We start from the raw sequence: 18,673 nt of genomic DNA, 5'->3' as shown, positions 1-18,673 counted from the left end.
CGTAATTTGAGCCGTTTTTCATTGACTTCATTGAAAAACAGCTCCAATTACGTCCGTAACGGACGCTGCGAAAAACGCGAGTACGAGCAATTACATCTGAAATTCAGGAGCTGTTTTCGCCTGATGTCGTCTGAACATACTCTAATACTCTCCAAAACATCAGGCACTCTGGTTAATGGCAGAATTCTTCTAGGGACAATTCGTGCTGGCTTGTAATGGGCATCAAGTTAATGAGTTGAATAAATTTATCAACTGTGTGAGGATCTCTTAGGTCACTCACATATACAGTGGCGTAGCTAATGGGGTCACAGTGGTCGCAATTGCGACCAGGCCCCGAAGACAGGGGGCCCGCGGCCCCCCGCACCACATCAATAAAAAGTTACTATAGTAACTCGGGCCGCGGGCCCCTGTTACTATAGTAACTGACAGTACTTACCTTCCTGGTTCCGGATCCAGCGGAGGTCCTGACGTCACAGTGCTGTGTGCATCGTATGACGTCACAACGCTATGCGCCGCGCACAACATCGTGATCCCGGATAGAGTCAGGACAGAACTTCCGCCGCGGCTGAAGAGGAGGGTAAGATTAATATCCCTGTCTGCTGAAGCTGATTGGCGGGTCCGACTCCTGGGAGCCGGCCAATCAGCTGTTTTGAAGGGGCCGCAGCACTCGTACGAGAGCTGCTTCCCCTTCATTCCGGTCACTTGCTCACACTGAATCCGTGTCGGCGATTCACAGTGTGAGTAAGTAAGGAAAATGAAGGGGAAGCAGCTCTCGTACGAGTGCTGCTTCCCCTTCAAAACAGCTGATTGGCCAGCTCCCGGGAGACGGACCCCGACACATCAGCTATTGATGGCTTATCCTGAGGATAGGCCATCAATGTTTAGGGACTGGACAACCCCTTTAAGCCTACAATGTAGCAGGCTTAGAGGGCCCATGAGACAGGATCACAGATTGTGTGATGCTGTCTGCTGGGCCCTGTATCTAAGCCAATCACATGGTAGGCTTAGATACATGGCCCATGTGTGATCCTGTCTGATGGGCCCTGTATATAAGTCTACCACGTGGTAGGTTTAGATACAGGGCCCCAGCACACAGTAATCTTATACTGTATAAGATTACTGTCTGCTGGACCCTGTATCTAAGCCTACCTTGTGGTACGCTTAGATACAGGGTCCCACAGACAGTATCACCCATGGGCCCTGTATCTAAGCCTAACACATGTGTTACTAATCGTTTTTGGGTGTTTTCTTACAGGTTGTTGGACTACGTCGGATTTGAGGACTACTTCGATGACGGCTTTTTTTATTATCAATAAAATGGTTAATGAGGCTTGTGTGTGTGGTGTTTTTTTTAATTTCAATAAAATATTTTTTCTATGTCTTTGTGTTTTTTTTTAAACTATATTACTACCGCCTTAGTAATGGCCGCTGGCTGATTGACAGCATCCATTACTAAGGCGGGGCTTAGTGTTAGCCGGTGCGGAGGCTAACACTAACCCCCATTATTACCCCGGTACCCACCGCCACCAGGGGTGCTGGGAAGAGCCGGGTACGATCCAGAACCTGACCATCTGTAGTGATGGTCGGCCACCGGGGTGGCTGCAGGCTGGTATTATCAGGCTGGGAAAGGTCAGAAACAGTGGCCCTTCCCACCCTGGTGATGCTAGGCTGCTGCTGCTTTATTGTATCTGGCTGATTAGAAAAAATGGGGGGAACCCCACGTCATTTAAAAAAAATAAAATAAAAAATAATTGGAAAGAATGATGTGGGGTCCCCCCCAATTTTCATAACCAGCTAGATACAACACAGCAGCAGGCAGCATTACCAGGGTGGGAAGTGCCACTGTTTTTGGCCTTTCCCAGCCTAATACTACCAGCCTGCGGCCGCCCCGATGCCTGACTGTCACTACAGATGGTCGGGTACTGGTTCGTATCCGGCTCTTCCCAGTACCCCTGGTGGCGGTGGGTACCAGGGTAATAATGGGGATTAGTGATAGCCTCTGCACCTGCTAACATTAAGCCCCACCTTAGTAATGGAGGTATCAAACAGCCAGCGGCCATTACTAAGGCGGTAATAATAAAGTTTAAAAAAATACAAGCAGATAGAAAAAATATTTTATTGACATAAAAAGACACAACCCCCATGAACCATTTTATTGAGAATAAAAAAACGCTGTCATTGAAGTAGTCCTCGTATCCGAAGTAGTCCAACAACCAAACTTGTAAAAAAACACAAACACACAAAAATAATTAGTAACACATAAAGAAGCAAAATTATTCTTACCTTTCCTGGGTCCAGCGCTGGAGCCGCAATGTCAGCGAGCTGTGCCCTAGTTCTAATCCAATCATGTGTGATACTGTCTGCTGAGCCACTGTATCTAATCCTATCATGTGTGTTCCTGTCTGCTGGGCCTTATATCTAATCCTATCATGTGTGATACTGTCTGCTGAGCCACTGTATCTAATCCTATCATGTGTGATACTGTCTGCTGAGCCATTGTATCTAATCCTATCATGTGTGATACTGTCTGCTGAGCCACTGTATCTAATCCCATCATGTGTGTTACTGTCTGCTGGGCCTTATATCTAATCCTATCATGTGTGATACTGTCTGCTGAGCCACTGTATCTAATCCTATCATGTGTGATACTGTCTGCTGAGCTACTGTATCTAATCCTATTATGTGTGATATTGTCTGCTGGGCCACTGTATCTAATCCTATCATGTGTGATACTGTCTGCTGAGCCACTGTATCTAATCCTATCATGTGTGATACTGTCTGCTGAGCCATTGTATCTAATCCTATCATGTGTGATAATGTCTGCTGAGCCACTGTATCTAATCCCATCATGTGTGTTCCTGTCTGCTGGGCCTTATATCTAATCCTATCATGTGTGATACTGTCTGCTGAGCCACTGTATCTAATCCTATCATGTGTGATACTGTCTGCTGGGCCACTGTATCTAATCCTATCATGTGTGATAATGTCTGCTGAGCCACTGTATCTAATCCTATCATGTGTGATACTGTCTGCTGGGCCACTGTATCTAATCCTATCATGTGTGATACTGTCTGCTGAGACACTGTATCTAATCCTATCATGTGTGATACTGTCTGCTGAGCCACTGTATCTAATCCTATCATGTGTGATACTGTCTGCTGGGCCACTGTATCTAATCCTATCATGTGTGATACTGTCTGCTGAGCCACTGTAACTAATCCTATCATGTGTGATACAGTCTGCTGAGCCATTGTATCTAATCCTATCATGTGTGATAATGTCTGCTGAGATGCTGTATCTAATCCTATCATGTGTGATACTGTCTGCTGAGCCACTGTATCTAATCCTATCATGTGTGATACTGTCTGCTGAGCCACTGTATCTAATCCTATCATGTGTGATACTGTCTGCTGGGCCGCTGTATCTAATCCTATCATGTGTGATACTGTCTGCTGAGCCACTGTATCTAATCCTATCATGTGTGATACTGTCTGCTGAGCCATTGTATCTAATCCTATCATGTGTGATACTGTCTGCTGGGCCACTGTATCTAATCCTATCATGTGTGATACTGTCTGCTGAGCCAATGTATCTAATCCTATCCATAGTTGACAGGGTCGTAGGGCTATAGATATGCTGTCTCCTATACACACATAAAAAAAATTTGGGCGGACACATATGTATTGGGGCTATTTCCCCTGACATTTTAAGTCCTTAGTGACGCCCCGGGCTGCTAGTGCTGCATTGTTGGGTCACTTAGGAGACCCAGCAATGCATCTGAAAGCTGAGGACCGTCGGCCATGAGAAGTTTGCGGGGGGAGCAATAAGAACTTTTGCATCGGGGCCCATGAGCCTTTAGCTACACCACTGCACATATAGTGAGGTATCTCTGCAATACTCAACTGGAAACAAGAGTATCTTTGTAGAATGCGGGGCTTGTAATTTGCAGAAGATACATGTCTGTACAGAATAAGCCATTTATTGGTAGGATAAATCCTATAAAAAGAATGTGGTCCTGTAATTAATGTGCTCATGGGGCATGGCATTCTTTAAATGATAATGATAGTTATTCCCTGGGCTTGAGAAAGGTGGTCATTTTCAGGCTGGCAGTTGTCTGTTCTGCAGGAGAATGCAATAATTGTTTAGTATGTAACATATTATTCAGTCCAATATATGTCTGTGCTTTCAAGATGGTATTATAAGGCCTCATGCACACAAGTGTATTTTAATGCATTATTTTCAAGTCAAATCTATGTCTGAAATGGGACACGTCTTTTATAAATGCACTTGACTGTTTCTGTAACTCCCATAGATTTTAATGGCCACCTCTCAATAGACTTATTTGGGAAAAGTGACCAGCTTGAATCAGCAAACCGGGGTCATCTACAGCTGGGACCTGCACCTATCAGGCATTTGAGGCATATCCTGAAACTGTAACTGTACCGCTTAGGCCTCATGCCCACTTCAGTTATTTTCTTCAGGGTGCTATCCGTTTTTTTAACGGATAGCACACTTACACATTCATTGCTATGGGGACATGCACACTTCCATTGTTTTAACGGAACCGTGTGGCCGTTCTGACAAAAATAAAACAGGTCCTACTCCTGTCTGTTTTTGACAGAACAGTCTCTATTAGCCATTACATTTATTTGGTCCGTTGAAACAACGGACTGCACACGGAAGTCATCCGTGTGTGGTCCGTATTTCACGGATCTGTCATTAGGGGCCATACGATGGGCAACGGATATGTGCATGAGGCCTTAGTATGCAATAGTTTCTCTTCACTCCCGATTTCCATAGCGGGAGAGTAGAACTGGGCTGACATAAAGAGGCTCTGTCCCCACATTATAAGTGCCCTATCTCCTACATAAGGAGATGGGCGCTATAATGTAGGTGACAGCAGTGCTTTTTATTTAAAAAAACGATCTGGTTTCACCACTTTATTAGCAATTTTAGATTTATGCTAATGAGTTGCTTAATGCCCAAGTGGGCGTGTTTTTACTTTAGACCAAGTGGGCGTTGTACAGAGGAGTGTATGACGCTGACCAATCAGCATCATGCACTCCTCTCCATTCATTTACTCAGCGCATAGGGATCCTTTTAGATCACTATGTGCTGTCTTATACTAACACATTTACGCTTGCTCTGCTGTAACTACCACAGAAACAGTAACGAAGTGCAGAGATTTTGAATAGACATCCCGTGGAATGTCTATTCACTGTCTAAACACTTAAGTATCGTTAATGTGTTAGTATAAGACTGCACATAGCGATCTAAAAGGATCCCTATGCGCTGCCTAAATGAATGGAGAGGAGTGCATGACGCTGATTGGTCAGCGTCATACACTCCTCTGTACAACGCCCACTTGGTCTAAAGTAAAAACACGCCCACTTGGGCATTAAGCAACTCATTAGCATAAATCTAAAATCGCTAATAAAGTGGTGAAAACAGATTGTTTTTTTAAATAAAAATCATTACTGTCACTTACATTATAACGCCAATCTCCTTATGTAGGAGATAGGGCACTTATAATGTGGTGACAGAGCCTCTTTAAGCCTTGCCCTTTAACTACTTTGTATATATTTGTAGGGTTAGTGTCCTTTTCAATGGTATATGTGAGTGCAAGAAATAGAAAAAGTTTTACCTCAAACTATATGAATGGTTTAAGATTTTAATCTGTGGTTCTATAATAAATCACATAAAATATTAAAACAAAATCTCAAATCTATAACAGTACAAATACATTTGTTTTCCTCCCTCTAATACTTCCCATCCCTGCAGAAAAAATGAATTCCCCCTTGTTATTAAAAAATACTGCAAAAAGCACCCGTTCAAAGCGGGCTGTAGACAGTTGGTGAGCCTAAAAGAGGACAATATCCAGACAGGTTTGGTGACACGAGTACAGTATACATGCCCACGTAACGATGAAAATTAGGACGTACTTGCTGCATCTTGTGCAAATATTTCCCTTTTGAAATGAGTCATTTTTTGCCTGTGACAGTCAAAAACATTTATTGTCCTGCAAATGACCCTTATCTGATCATTTCCTCTTTGGCCAGGCACTGTAACTAGTCTGACTACAGTCTTCTATAATTGGTGATGATGTATTGGCTCTAGGATGTTGAACAATGTTCTCCTTTTTCTTGGCTCCCTGGGGCCCTTTTCATAAGACCCTCTACTGATAGCAGCGTGTTCATCTCATTCTGCCGGTGCTCCTTATCTCGGTATGAGTCCCCGTGCTTTTGGCTTCTGCGGGAACAGGCCTTAGCAATGAGAAAGAAGACTTCAGCTACATTTAGAACAATGCAGAATCCTGAAGCTGATAGCATGAACACTGTAAAGATAGTTTTCTCTGTGGGACGAGACACAAAACAATCCACTGTGTTAGGGCAGGGGTATGCGCTGCATTTGACAAGTCTTATCATGGAATAACCAGGGTAGATGACGTAGAATAAATACATGAAACCTGCTTCAAAAATGATTCTGAAAACCACGCTCAGTGTATAGGTCCACCACAGAGTGCCGGAGATTCTGATTTTCTGCTTCTTTACCTCTGACAGTTCTTTTGGATCATCATGGCCAGACATACGTAAAATCTTCTTCTCCTGGTGCTGTAGATGAGCCACATGCATGGCCACAAGAAGAGCAGGCGTGGATACAATAATGAGCTGAAGGGCCCACAAGCGAATGTGTGAGATAGGGAAGAAGTGATCATAGCAAACACTGTTACATCCAGGCTGTTGTGTATTGCAGGTGAATGCTGACTTTTCATCTCCCCAGACACTCTCTGCGGCTACTACAAGTACCATTATACGGAAGATGAAAACCACAGAGAGCCATATGCGCCCAATCCCAGTGGAATGGCGATTCACGCCACTTAAAATGGCATATAATCCTGCCCAGTTCATGGTGTATCAGCTCTGTGGACATAAAAAAAGATAGCAACATAAATACATTTGGAAATTACCATTCTAGATTTCTATCATATGCTTCTTGGAATCACATATGTTGCTAAATTAATGCTGTCACAAATATTGTTTAACCTACAGAAGTAGGAATGCTCATCCTGACCACAAGGGGGCTAAATGCTGACATGCAGACAGTCACTGAGTTATCACTGATAGTTTTGTATGCAGCGCCAGAAACCTATAACTGCAAACATGTTAACAACATTGGAAATATATAACATTGCTACTATGTACGCAAACTAGTCCTATCTTTAATTACTCTTAGCTTTTATATTATGACTTGGAGTTCTATTGCTTTAGGTAAATAAAGTTAACCCCTTCCAGACATTTAAAGTACAGTTATGTCTTAGCCCATAAGGGGGGCTGAGCCCGCTCCATAACTCATCGGGTGCTGGCTGTATGTTACTCTGATCCCGGCTGTTTAATCACTAAGATACCGCGGTCAATAGAAACCGCAACATCTAAGCCAATAGAAGGAAAGGGACGCCACCCTACGTCAGCCCTTTACCACCCCCGCGACGCGATTTTGGTGTGCCAATGGTTGTCATCGCGGCCTACAGAAGACCCCCGGGTCTTCCATGTATGTGCTCATATTAAGCCCTGCCTCGCCAGTAAAAATCACAATATACTGCAATACATAAGTATTCAAGTATATTGTGCAAGCCATCAAGTTGTTCTCCTCGGGGCACTAATTAAAACAGTAAAAAAAATGACAGTTAAATAGTAACTATAGTTTCATCAAACTTTTGATATGTCATAGAGACATATCAAATGTCTGTAACGGTGGGGGTCTGGGTGCTGAGGCCCCCACCCATGCTGAAACGTTGCAGAATCGCTCAGCTGAGCACCCTGCACCTTCAGCTGTGACCAGCGCTCTATGTCAAGCTGAAGACGACTTACAACCTGGCTCGGAGCGCTGAGCACAGCTGGAGGAGTGCTTTTGCACCTTTGTTTCAGAAGCGGAGGGGGTCTCTGCACCCACCAATCCGAACCTTTGATATATGTCTCTATGACATATCAAAAGTTTGATGAAAGTGTAGTTCCTATTTAAATACAGTTTTCTTTTTATGCAAAGTTTAAAACCCTACCTTTTACAATTTTTTCCCTAGTTATGTAAAAAATTAAATAAACAAATATATTGGTATTTGTATCGTCGCGTCCGTAAAAGTCCAAACTATTACAATATAACATTATTAAACCCACACAGTGAATGCCGTAAAAAAAACTGAAATGCCAGAATTGCTGTTTTTTGGTCACCTTGCCTACCTAAAAAATTGAATAAAAAGTGATCAAAAAGTCGCATGTACTGCAAAATGGTACCAATAAAAAGTACTTGGGTCTCAGAATATGGCGACACAAAAAAAAAATGTTAACATATAGTTTTTCTTTGCAAAAGTAGTAAAACATAAAAGCTATTTAAATTTGGAATCGCCGCTATCATTTTGACCCGCATAATAAAGTTAAGATGTCGTTTTAAAAGCACGGTGAACGTCGTAGAAACAATACCCAAAAAACAGTGGTGGAATCTCTGTTTTTTTTCCCATGCAATCCCACAAAGAACTAATTTTTTTTGTTTCCTAGTACATTTCACGGTACAATAAATGGTGTCATGAAAAAACTACAACTCGTCCCGCAAAAAAACAAGCCCTGGCTACAATGCATTCTGAATGTCAGAATGTTAGTAATCTTTGCTAATTTATTGAAAAGGAAAAACTAAAATATTGCATTGACATAAGTATTCAGACCCTTTACTCCTTACTTAGTTGAAGCACCTATGGCAGTGATAACAGCCTCCAGGCTTCTTGGGTATGATGCCACAAGGTTTGCACACCTGGATTTGGGGATTTTCTGCCTATCTTCTCTGCAGATCCTCTCAAGCTCTGTCAGGTTGGATGGGGACAGTCGGTGCAGAGTCATTTGGGTTCTAGTCAGGGCTCCGGCTGCGCCACACAAGGACATTCTCAGGGTATGTTCACATGGCATATTTTCGGAAGCAGAACGCCTCCAAACATCTGCACATTGATTGCAATGGGAAAAACAGCGTTCTGTTCCAATGGGCTAAAACGGCCGCGAAAAAGAAGTGCAGTTCACTTCTTGGGATATTTTTGGAGCCGTTTTTCATAGACTCTATTGAAAAAAGCTACAAAAACGGCCATAAAAAACCCTGCGAAAACGTAGCGAAAAACGCGAGTTGCTCAAAAAACGTCTGAAAATCAGGAGCTGTTTTCCCTTGAAAACAGCTCTGTATTTTCAGACGTTTTTGTGTTTGCATGTGAACATACCCTCATAGTTGTCCCTAAGCCACTCCTCTGTTGTCTTGGCTGTGTGCTTAGGGACATTGTCTTGTTGGAAGGTGAACCTTGGGCACAGTTTGAGGTCCTGAGTACTCTGGATCAGGTTTTCATTAAGAATATCGCTGTAGTTTGCTCCATTCATCTTTCCTTCAGCCCTGACCAGTCTCCCTGTCCCGGCCACTGAAAAACTAAAAATGGCTGCTGCGGCAAGGGAGCTCAGGCAAGTTTTTTAAAGCTCACCGTACACATTAGGATAATGTCAATTGATTTCTGCCGGATTAACTGAAAAACTATGTGTATGGGGGAGTCAGGGGAGATGTTGGCCGAACAAGCCTGCTTAACCTCTTAAAGACCGCCGTATAGTCTTTACATGGCGGCTACTCAGGGTAGTTCATCTGGAGCACCGCCTTTTCGCTGTTGCACTTTAGAAGTTGTTTCCTGCAAATCGTCCGCTTTGCTCCTGAAGCCAAAGTTGTTGCTAACAGTCTTGGGATTAAGGGTAACGATCCGAAACCAATAGCAGTGGTCTCTGGTCATGTGATCCCGCCCGTTTAACCCCTTAGATGTGGCGGTCAATATCGACTGCTGCATCTCAGTGGTTTTAGAGGGAGGTGGCTCCCTCTCACACCTGATCTGCACACCCACGATGCAATCGCGGGGTGCCAATGTTTTTATGGCAGCTTGGGGCCAAACAAAGTCCCCCAGGTCTGCATTTAGTGAATGCCTGTTAGGCCATGCCAGATGCATGGCCTAACAGATGCCTGTCAGTTTTACAGACAGGCAATAATACACTGCAACACCGAAGTATTGCAGTGTATTATAAAAGCGATCAAATGATCGCATAGTGAAGTCCCCTAGTGGGACAAAAAAAAAAGTAGAATACATTTTCTATTAAATAAATAAAAATCCCAAGTAAAAACAAAATAAAAACCCATTTTTTCCCCTTACAAAATGCTCTATTATGAATAAAAAGTTACACGCCTCCAACTATAACACAATTACATTATTTAACCTGCATGGTGAACACCATAAAAAATTAAATAATAAACAATGCCAGAATTGCTGTTTTCTGGTCATCCTGCCTATACAAAAATATTCTAAAAAGTGATCAAAAAGTCATTGGTACTTCAAGTCGTCCCACGAAACAAAAAAAGCCCTCATACAGCTCTGTCAGCAGAAAAATAAAAAAGTTATGGCTCTTAAAATATGGTGACACAAAAACAAATTATTTTGAAAAAAAAATGTTTTTACTGTGTGAGGCCGGATTCACACGAGCGTGTGCGTTTTCCGCGCGCAAAAAACACAGCTTTATGCGCGCGCAAAAGGCACTTGACAGCTCCGTGTGTCAGCCCAGTATGATGCGCGGCTGCGTGCTTTTCGCGCAGCCGCCATCATTATGACACTCCGTTTGGATGTTTGTAAACAGAAAAGCACGTGGTGCTTTTCTGTTTTTATTCATCCTTTTGACAGCTGTTGCGCGAATCACGCGCGTCCCACGGAAGTGCTTCCGTGTGGCATGCGTGATTTTCACGCACCCATTGACTTCAATGGGTGCGTGATGCGCGAAATACGCTCAAAGAACGGACATGTCATGAGTTTTTCGCAGCGGACTCACGCTGCGTAAAAATCATGCAACTGTCTGCACGGCTCCATAGACTAATATAGGTCCGTGCGACGCGCGTGAAAATCACGCGCGTGAAAATCACGCGCGTTGCACGGACGTATATCCCATTCGTCTGAATAAGCCCTGAAAGTAGTAAAACATAAAAAAAACTATATAAATTTGGTATCACCGCAATCGTAATGACCCACTGAATAAAGTTGTGTTATTTAGACCACACTGTATGCTGTGTCAATTTAAGACGCAAAAAAGAATGGCGAAATTTCAGGTTTTTGTTTCCATTACCCCAACAAAAACGAATCAATAAATTATATGTACACCAAAATGGTGCTATTAAAAAATACAACTTGTCCCACAAAAAACAAGACCTTATACAGCTATGTCAATGAAAAAAGAAAACTTATAGCTCTTCGAATGCGACGATGGAAAAACGTAAAAAATTGTTTGGTCACTAAGGTTTATAGGATAACTAAACGTGCGACAAAATTCTGACATGTCATAGTGACATGTCAGAAGTGTTGATTGGTGGGGGTCCGAGCACTGAGACCCCCACGAATTGCTAAAACGAAGCTGCAGAAGTGCTCGTGTGAGCGCTCAGATGCTTAGTTTCTGTTTGGCATTTTCCGGAAAGCCGATGTATCGGAGTATGGACCCATAATCTTTCTATTGAGCCCGTACTCTGATACATTGATTTCCAGAAAATGCCGAACAGAAAGGAAGCGGCTGAGCGCTCACACGAGAGCTTCAGCAGCTTTGTTTTAGCGATTGGTGGGGTCTCAGTGCTCAGATCCCCCACCAATCAACACTTCTGACATGTCACTATGACATGTCAGAAGTTTGTTGAACGTTTAGTTACACTTTAAAAGACCTTGGGTATTAAGAAGTTAACTTGAGCATGTGTGTTAAGGTCATCGTTCACATAAGCCTGTCATGGACGGGATGTTTAAAGAGATCCCTATGGACTTTATAGGTCAGATCAGTGGCGTAGCTATAGGGGTCGCAGCGGTCGCAGTTGCGACCGGGCCCCTAAGCCTGGGGGGCCCACGGGCCCCCGTTGCCATACAGCATGTTTCCTAACAATCTTCTGTGCCGTGAAGCCGGCACTTCCTGGCTACGGTCACATGGTGTACCATAGTGTACCATGTGACCGTGTTGTCACGTGACACGGCTTCCAGACGGAGCAGAAGAGTGGGTGCGGAGGACTCCAGGTAAGCTGCAGTGTAATGTTATGTATTGTAATGTAATGTTATGTATTGTAATGTAATGTATTGTGTTGTGATGCCTTGTAATGTATTGTGTTGTTTGCGGTGGAGAGGGGGGGGGCGTTAAATCACAGCCCCCCCCCCTCCTGCACCGCAAACTGCACAATACAGTATAGTACACATGACTATGAGAGCGGGGCTGCGGCTGTGTAATACAGTCACTGCCCCGCTCCTGAGTCCTGACATGTGCGCGCCGTCAGGATTATGTGATGCGGCCGGCGCTGCACTAATGATCTGCGGCACTGAAGACAGAACATGGCGGGCGCGCTACAAAACACCCCCATGTTCTGTCTTCAGTGCCTGCACCGCCGCTCATTAGTGCAGCGCCAGCCGCATCACCTCATGCTGACCGCGCGTGCATTTGTTGTCAGGAGCGGGGCAATGACTGTATTACACAGCCGCAGCCCCGCTCTATAACGGCGGAGATCAGAGAAACCTCTCATCTCTGCCGCTATTCTCCTGGATGCTGCGATCAAAGCTGACTGCAGCATTCAGGAGAAAATGAGGAGGGGGGATGCCCCTGGATCGCGTCACGGGGAATTCCTGTGACGCGATTGAGGGACATACCATATATGGGCAGACAGCCCAGGGTCTATTGACGGACCCCAGGGCTGTCCTACCATATTTCCTGTTGTTAGGGCATACTGAGGTATGTCCTAACAACTGCCTGTGTACTATACATACACAGGCTAATGTACTGGCTTATAGCTATAGGCCAGTACATTGAAGTTTAAAAATAAAGTAAAAACAAAGTAATGTTAAATAAAAAAAATTACACATACACCTTTTTTACAATAAACATTAAAATAAGTCTCAATACATAAAACATACACATAATCGGTATTGGCGCGGCCGTAATAACCTGCACAACTATTTTTTTGCATCATTTATGTGTACTCTGTAAAAAAAAAAAAAAAAAAATTGCTTTCTATCACTTAGGCCCCATTCACACGACCGTGCCCGCAATCACGGCCTGCGATTGCGGGCACGGCCGGCCACCGACTGCCACCCGCATTTTCGGGCCATGCTCCCGTACAAAGTATGGGAGCACGGCCCGCAAAATGCAAATGGTCGGACATGTTCCATAATTTTCTGAACATTTCTACGGCACGGTCACCCATGCGTAGCGCTACGGAAATGTGTCCGCGCTCAATGAAAGTGAATGGGTCCATTTTTGCAGACCGCAATTGCGGTCCGCAAAAACGGAGGTTATCTACGGTCGTGTGCATGGGGCCTAATTGTGAAACGCGAGGTGCGATGATGAATTTAACCTCCATGTGCCTCACATTAATAGTAATTAACCCCATCATGTACCTTACACATTAACCCATTATGACTGAGAAACATGATGGGGTTAATTACTATTAATGTGAGACATTCAAAATTCATCATCGCACCTCGTGCCTAACATTAGAAAACGAAAGAACTTTTTTTATTTTTTATTACTGTTGGCAAAGTAAACGAAGTATCGGTATCGAAGTCCAAATTTTGGTATCAGGACATCCCTACACTGTGGGTCACGTCCCCCTGGGGGTTCGTGAGTCACTCACCGAGGTCCCGGTTCCAATCAATGCTGGAGCAAGGAGCTGACATCTCCATGATCTAGCATTCCCTGTGCCCTGAGCGGCTCGACGCAGGCAGGCGGGATGTAGCGACATCATCGCGCCTGCCTGCGCTGAGTCACTCATACCACACACCAGAGGAGGCGAAGGATCCTCCACTCGACGTGGGAACGGGGATAGGTAAGTAATTATGCACATATGGGGGCATTATACTGTATGGGGGGGGCTGATATTTTGGGGGGGGGGGCATTATACTGTATGGGGGGCTGATATGGGGAGCATTATACGGTATGGGGCTGTTATGGGGGGGCATTATACTGTGTGGGGGCAGCTATGGGAGCATTAACTGTGTGGGGGCATTATACTATGGGGGCTGTTGGGCAAGGCGTCTGGGCATAGGAGCGCGCAGGGGTCTGATGATGATGGTGGTGCTGGGGAGGGGTAGGGGGGCCCAAGCTGAATTCTTGCACCCGGGCCCATGAGCCTTTAGCTACGCCCCTGGGTCAGATCCTACATCATCTATTAATAACGGTTGCAGTCACTTGAAAGTTATGTATAAAATATATTGGAAATGTTTTGTATGATGCTTGGAACTTGGACTTTAGCCCGAATTTGCAGTAACATAAATTCAATCCAGTAAAAATGACCACAATACAGTCCTATGCAACCCACTATAAAGATGTGCACTTATTGGCAGAGAATGTTAGACTAGGAATAGATAACAGCTTGTGTGGCATGATGCGACTTTTATCTGATTCGACTCTTGAGACATTCTTTTTTATCCCCATAGAAGTCAATAAAGAAGTAACACTAGTGTTGTATGTACAGTATATACAAAAACATAGAAGTAAGTGAAAAGTAACATTGTTTCATGTCTAGAAACGTCTGTGCAACTTTTCTATTGACTTGTGTTGGGAGAAGAAGAATATTATGTAACTTGAGGTGTGTAAAAATTTGGTGTCAGTTACCACATAACACAAGGCATTATTTAGGTCTAGCCTAATGGGAATTATATCATTCATCAGAAGCAACTTTTTATTTCTTGCAATTAAATTCCCATTTTCTACAGATAATCTAGTGATCCTATTTATAACCGCAATTTATTCTTTCCGGGAAGCTTTCTCCTGGTATTATTACTGTAGCTGCATCTATTTCATTATAATGCACGTGCACATTTTTCTGCCCTCTAATGAAATAATATATTCATTCTCTAGTACTTTTGTTGATCATATATCACTGGGGATCTAAATATATAGGATTCTTCATACAATGAAAAGTTATCTTTTAATAATTACCTAAAAAACTAAAATGCAAGCAGTTAACCCTAATATTCCTCCTCAAACTATGTCCCATGTGTTGGAAAGCTGTAATCTAAGTTATAAAGAGTTGCTTGGTTGGGTTCTTACAGCCCAGAGCTTCTGTCCCTGCGATCACACTCTTTTCCCACCATCAAAAAAGCAACAGCAGGGTTAAAATAAATCAATTTTTGAGTCCTTGACCCTGTAGAGCCGCTATTTGTTAAACAAGGAAAGAAAATCACTGGTGACCACATTGTTCTTTCCATGTCACAGGCAGGCACGGGACCGCTAAAGCAGCTCTACAGTATAGGAAACCCAACAAACAACACCCCATTTTGATATAGGGGAAGAAGAATAATGGGGTTTTACTGCACACCTGCATTTTTGGGTTTTGAGTGGAGCTAGGCTTTCATATTCATAAATGTGAGTTCAAACCATAGCAGGAAAAATAATTTTACATTACTCATTCTGTTCTATAGATACAGCCCATGGCCCGACAACCCGGTGACCAAATATATTATAAAACATCTGGTACAACATACCTTGTACTGATCACAGCTTCTAAGGTGCCCCCAAAACGTCCAAACAATTGCTCCAGCCATACCAAAGAAAACGAAGCAATCTACCTAACCTGAAACTCTGCATTACACTCGATGGGTTGCATCATCTATGACAAGCGAAGAAGTATTCCATATTGCACACTGTTTGACTAAGCATTCAGAAATAATTTGTCACATGAATGCATTGTTGACCAGTTCAAGACATTTGACTAAAAATACGTCTCTGCGTTCATTGACCTTCCACTCCCCACATGCGGCGGTTACTCTCCACTCCCTAGCTCTCCATGCAGTCAGTAAAGAATGAAGAATGGCAGGTTTTAGTGACTTTGGTGTGAAATGTCACCAGAAAAAAAACTTTACAAGAAAAAAGCTAATGAAAAAGCGTCCAAATATTCTCATGTAGATCAGCTTGAGAATCTTGGGGACTGTAACTGCAAGGGAAGGCAGGAGTGTACATATACACATCAATATAGTCTGCTAGAAGAACACAATACGTACATTAATCTACATTAAATAATAAAACCTCTTTAAGATACATTAATATACAAAAAGAAATAATAAACCTATAATGTATCTAAAAGATTACTTCATGTAACTTATTACAAATGTCTCTTAAGAGCCCATCTAAGGCCAACTAGCTATTCGAAACACTTTTTTGTGAACTGATAAGTCATCTCATCAATACCACTTACCAATTCAATTATTATGAAACGACTTTGTTACGGGTTCTCATTGGATTTACCTTTTCTTCTCTTGTAGACTCAGTATTTCAGTCTCTTTTTGTGTTGGTGGCTTCTTACACTGTCCCTATATTTGTTCTTTGAATTCTCTTTAAATTGTCCCTTCTTTATTCTTCTTCGTTACATTCCTTTGTTTGACAGTCCTGTCATCATTTTATCCCACTCTTGCTCTCTCACCTTCAGGCATTAATTCCCAATTGTGCTGCTTTAATCTTTAGCTTTGTCTCACAAACCCCCCGACTCAAAACTTTTAGACTAGTCTTTTTTGACAACCATGAGAATTTTGGCTGTCACCTCTAGTCTGTTTCCTCTGTGTACTGCTTGTAACATTTTCTCTTTTTCTCCATTCTCTCGCTCCCCCTGTCACACTGTCTTTCTGCTGGGACTCTACACAATGCCTCCTTTCTCACTTTCAGTAACATGTTACCATTCATTCTGCTCAGACTTCCGCCCACCGGATAGTCACAATGCGTCTTTTTCCCCAACAGGACAAGAGAATCATAAGCTAATTAGTACCCCCCCCTCCATCCTCCTGATTCTTTTGTCAACCCTCCAGCCCCTTCACTGGCTTATGATATCTGTTGAGCTCAACCCCCCTTTTTATTTTTCCCCTTTATCTTCATCTGACTAGGGTGATGATGCCTTGGCAGCATTTTCTAAAGCGGATGTCAAAAGAGGGAATTAATGCTATGTGCCCATACTAGTTGGCATGACTTAATTTTAACAATGGAATACATGTTATGTCTACTGCAATGAGCCCTTATTTCCCCAATAATGCATCAATGTCCACAAAGCTAAATTCTCTTACCTGATCTCTAGTGTTTAAATGTCAGGCACCAGGATACAATCATAGATCAGAAACAGCTGGGTACTTGGCACACTATGTAAAATGTAGGCAGCACAATGGCACAAATCAAATGTTTTCCCGTTATGACACTGCATTCCTCCCTCGGACCTTTATACCCTTGGCTGTTAATTAAACTACTCACAGGCCTGATAATCCAATCTGCCCTATGTGTACTTAGCTTAGTAACAACAAAAAAAGGGCGGGACTTTTATGGGTCACTTATGGATATTAGTGGGACAGATAAACTTTAACAAAGTTTGTCCACTTCCCCCTCTAACTTCAGTCAGGTCTATTACAGCCGGCATTCCTTTACTCCAGCATAGTAATTATCTACATGAACTAGTTCACAAAAATAAAAAACATGGAGCAAGGCATTTTTGCTTGGAGATGATCAGACTTTAATATTAATTTAAATAAAATTTGAATCTGTATCTTTAGCAATCCATTGATGAAGCTTGAGTATCCACCGCCATCCGTCTTTGATCCATTTTTTTAAAAATGTACTGCACCTTGTGATTTACAGATTGATAAGAGCAGGGTACAAAGTTTTATACAAAACTGAACTTTGAAATACATTGGTTGTGCAGGCTTTAATTAAAAAAATTGTAGGTGTAACATGGCCTAATATTGTTTTTCTTTAAAGAGAACCTGTCACTAGATTTTTCGGGCACTAAACCACTAGGATGTGGTTATACTGCTGGGAAGTAGCGTCCTAAAGGTGCCCTTCACAAAACTGTCTGTTTTATCATTTTATCTAAGGGTATGTGCACACACACTAAATACGTCCGTAATTGACGGACGTACTTCGGCCGGAAGACCCGGACCGAACACACTGCAGGGGGCCGGGCTCCTAGCATCATAGTTATGTACGATGCTAGGAGTCCCTGCCTCGCTGCAGGACAACTGTCCCGTACTGTAATCATGTTTTCAGTACGGGACAGTTGTCCTGCAGAGGCAGGGACTCCTAGCATCGTACATAAGTATGATGCAATGAGCCCGGCTCCCTGCAGTGTGTTCGGTCCGGTACTTGCGGCCGAAATACGTCCGTCAAATACGGACGTAATTAGTGTGTGTGCACATACCCTAAAAAGGAGTTATAAGGGCATGGCCCCACGTGGCGGTTTTCCTCCGCAGCTGTCCGCATCAATGCCGCACAGAATCTGCGTTGCAGATTCTGCGGCGGATCTGCCCAAAACGTGCAGTAAATTGATGCGGACTAGCTGCTGCGTACTGCGGTAAAAGTGCTTCCCTTCTCTCTATCAGTGCAGGATAGAGAGAAGGGACAGCACTTTCCCTAGTAAAAGTAAAAGAATTTCATACTTACCGGACATTGTCTTGGTGACGCGTCCCTCTTTCGGCATTCCAGCCCAACCTCCCTGGATGACGCGGCAGTCCATGTGACCGCTGCAGCCTGTGATTGGCTGCAGCCGTCACTTAGACTGAAACGTCATCCTGGGAAGCCGGACTGGAGACAGAAGCAGGGAGTTCTCGGTAAGTATGAACTTCTATTTTTTTTACAGG

At 43.3% G+C, this 18,673-nt stretch overlaps 1 protein-coding gene across 4 annotated transcripts; it reads right to left on the bottom strand.

Annotated features, from left to right (window-relative positions):
- Nucleotides 1-5,657: 5,657 nt before the first annotated feature.
- On the bottom strand, nt 5,658-17,224 carry GJB1 (gap junction protein beta 1). Of its 4 annotated transcripts, none has more exons than XM_075834294.1 (2): nt 17,114-17,224; nt 5,658-6,920 (listed from the first exon to the last, which is right to left on the bottom strand). In XM_075834294.1, exon 2 carries the CDS (start codon nt 6,906-6,908, stop codon nt 6,114-6,116), a length of 795 nt encoding a protein of 264 aa, XP_075690409.1. In that variant the 5' UTR covers nt 6,909-6,920; nt 17,114-17,224; the 3' UTR covers nt 5,658-6,113. The 4 variants fall into 4 exon arrangements, with proteins under 4 accessions (XP_075690409.1, XP_075690411.1, XP_075690412.1 ...); XM_075834296.1 differs by lacking the exon at nt 17,114-17,224 and adding an exon at nt 16,258-16,693; XM_075834297.1 differs by lacking the exon at nt 17,114-17,224 and adding an exon at nt 16,308-16,693.
- Between the last annotated feature and the right edge of the window lie 1,449 nt (nt 17,225-18,673).

Source organism: Rhinoderma darwinii, chromosome 8 (assembly GCF_050947455.1).
Source record: "Rhinoderma darwinii isolate aRhiDar2 chromosome 8, aRhiDar2.hap1, whole genome shotgun sequence".
NCBI lineage: Eukaryota > Metazoa > Chordata > Amphibia > Anura > Rhinodermatidae > Rhinoderma > Rhinoderma darwinii.
The sequence above is the reverse complement of the archived record's forward strand: the minus strand, read 5'-3'. Positions and strand labels throughout refer to the sequence as shown.

Coding starts and splice junctions, on each gene's coding strand:
- GJB1 (XM_075834294.1), bottom strand. CDS start 6,908: ATGAACTGGGCAGGATTATATGCCATTTTAAGTGGCGTGAATCGCCAT.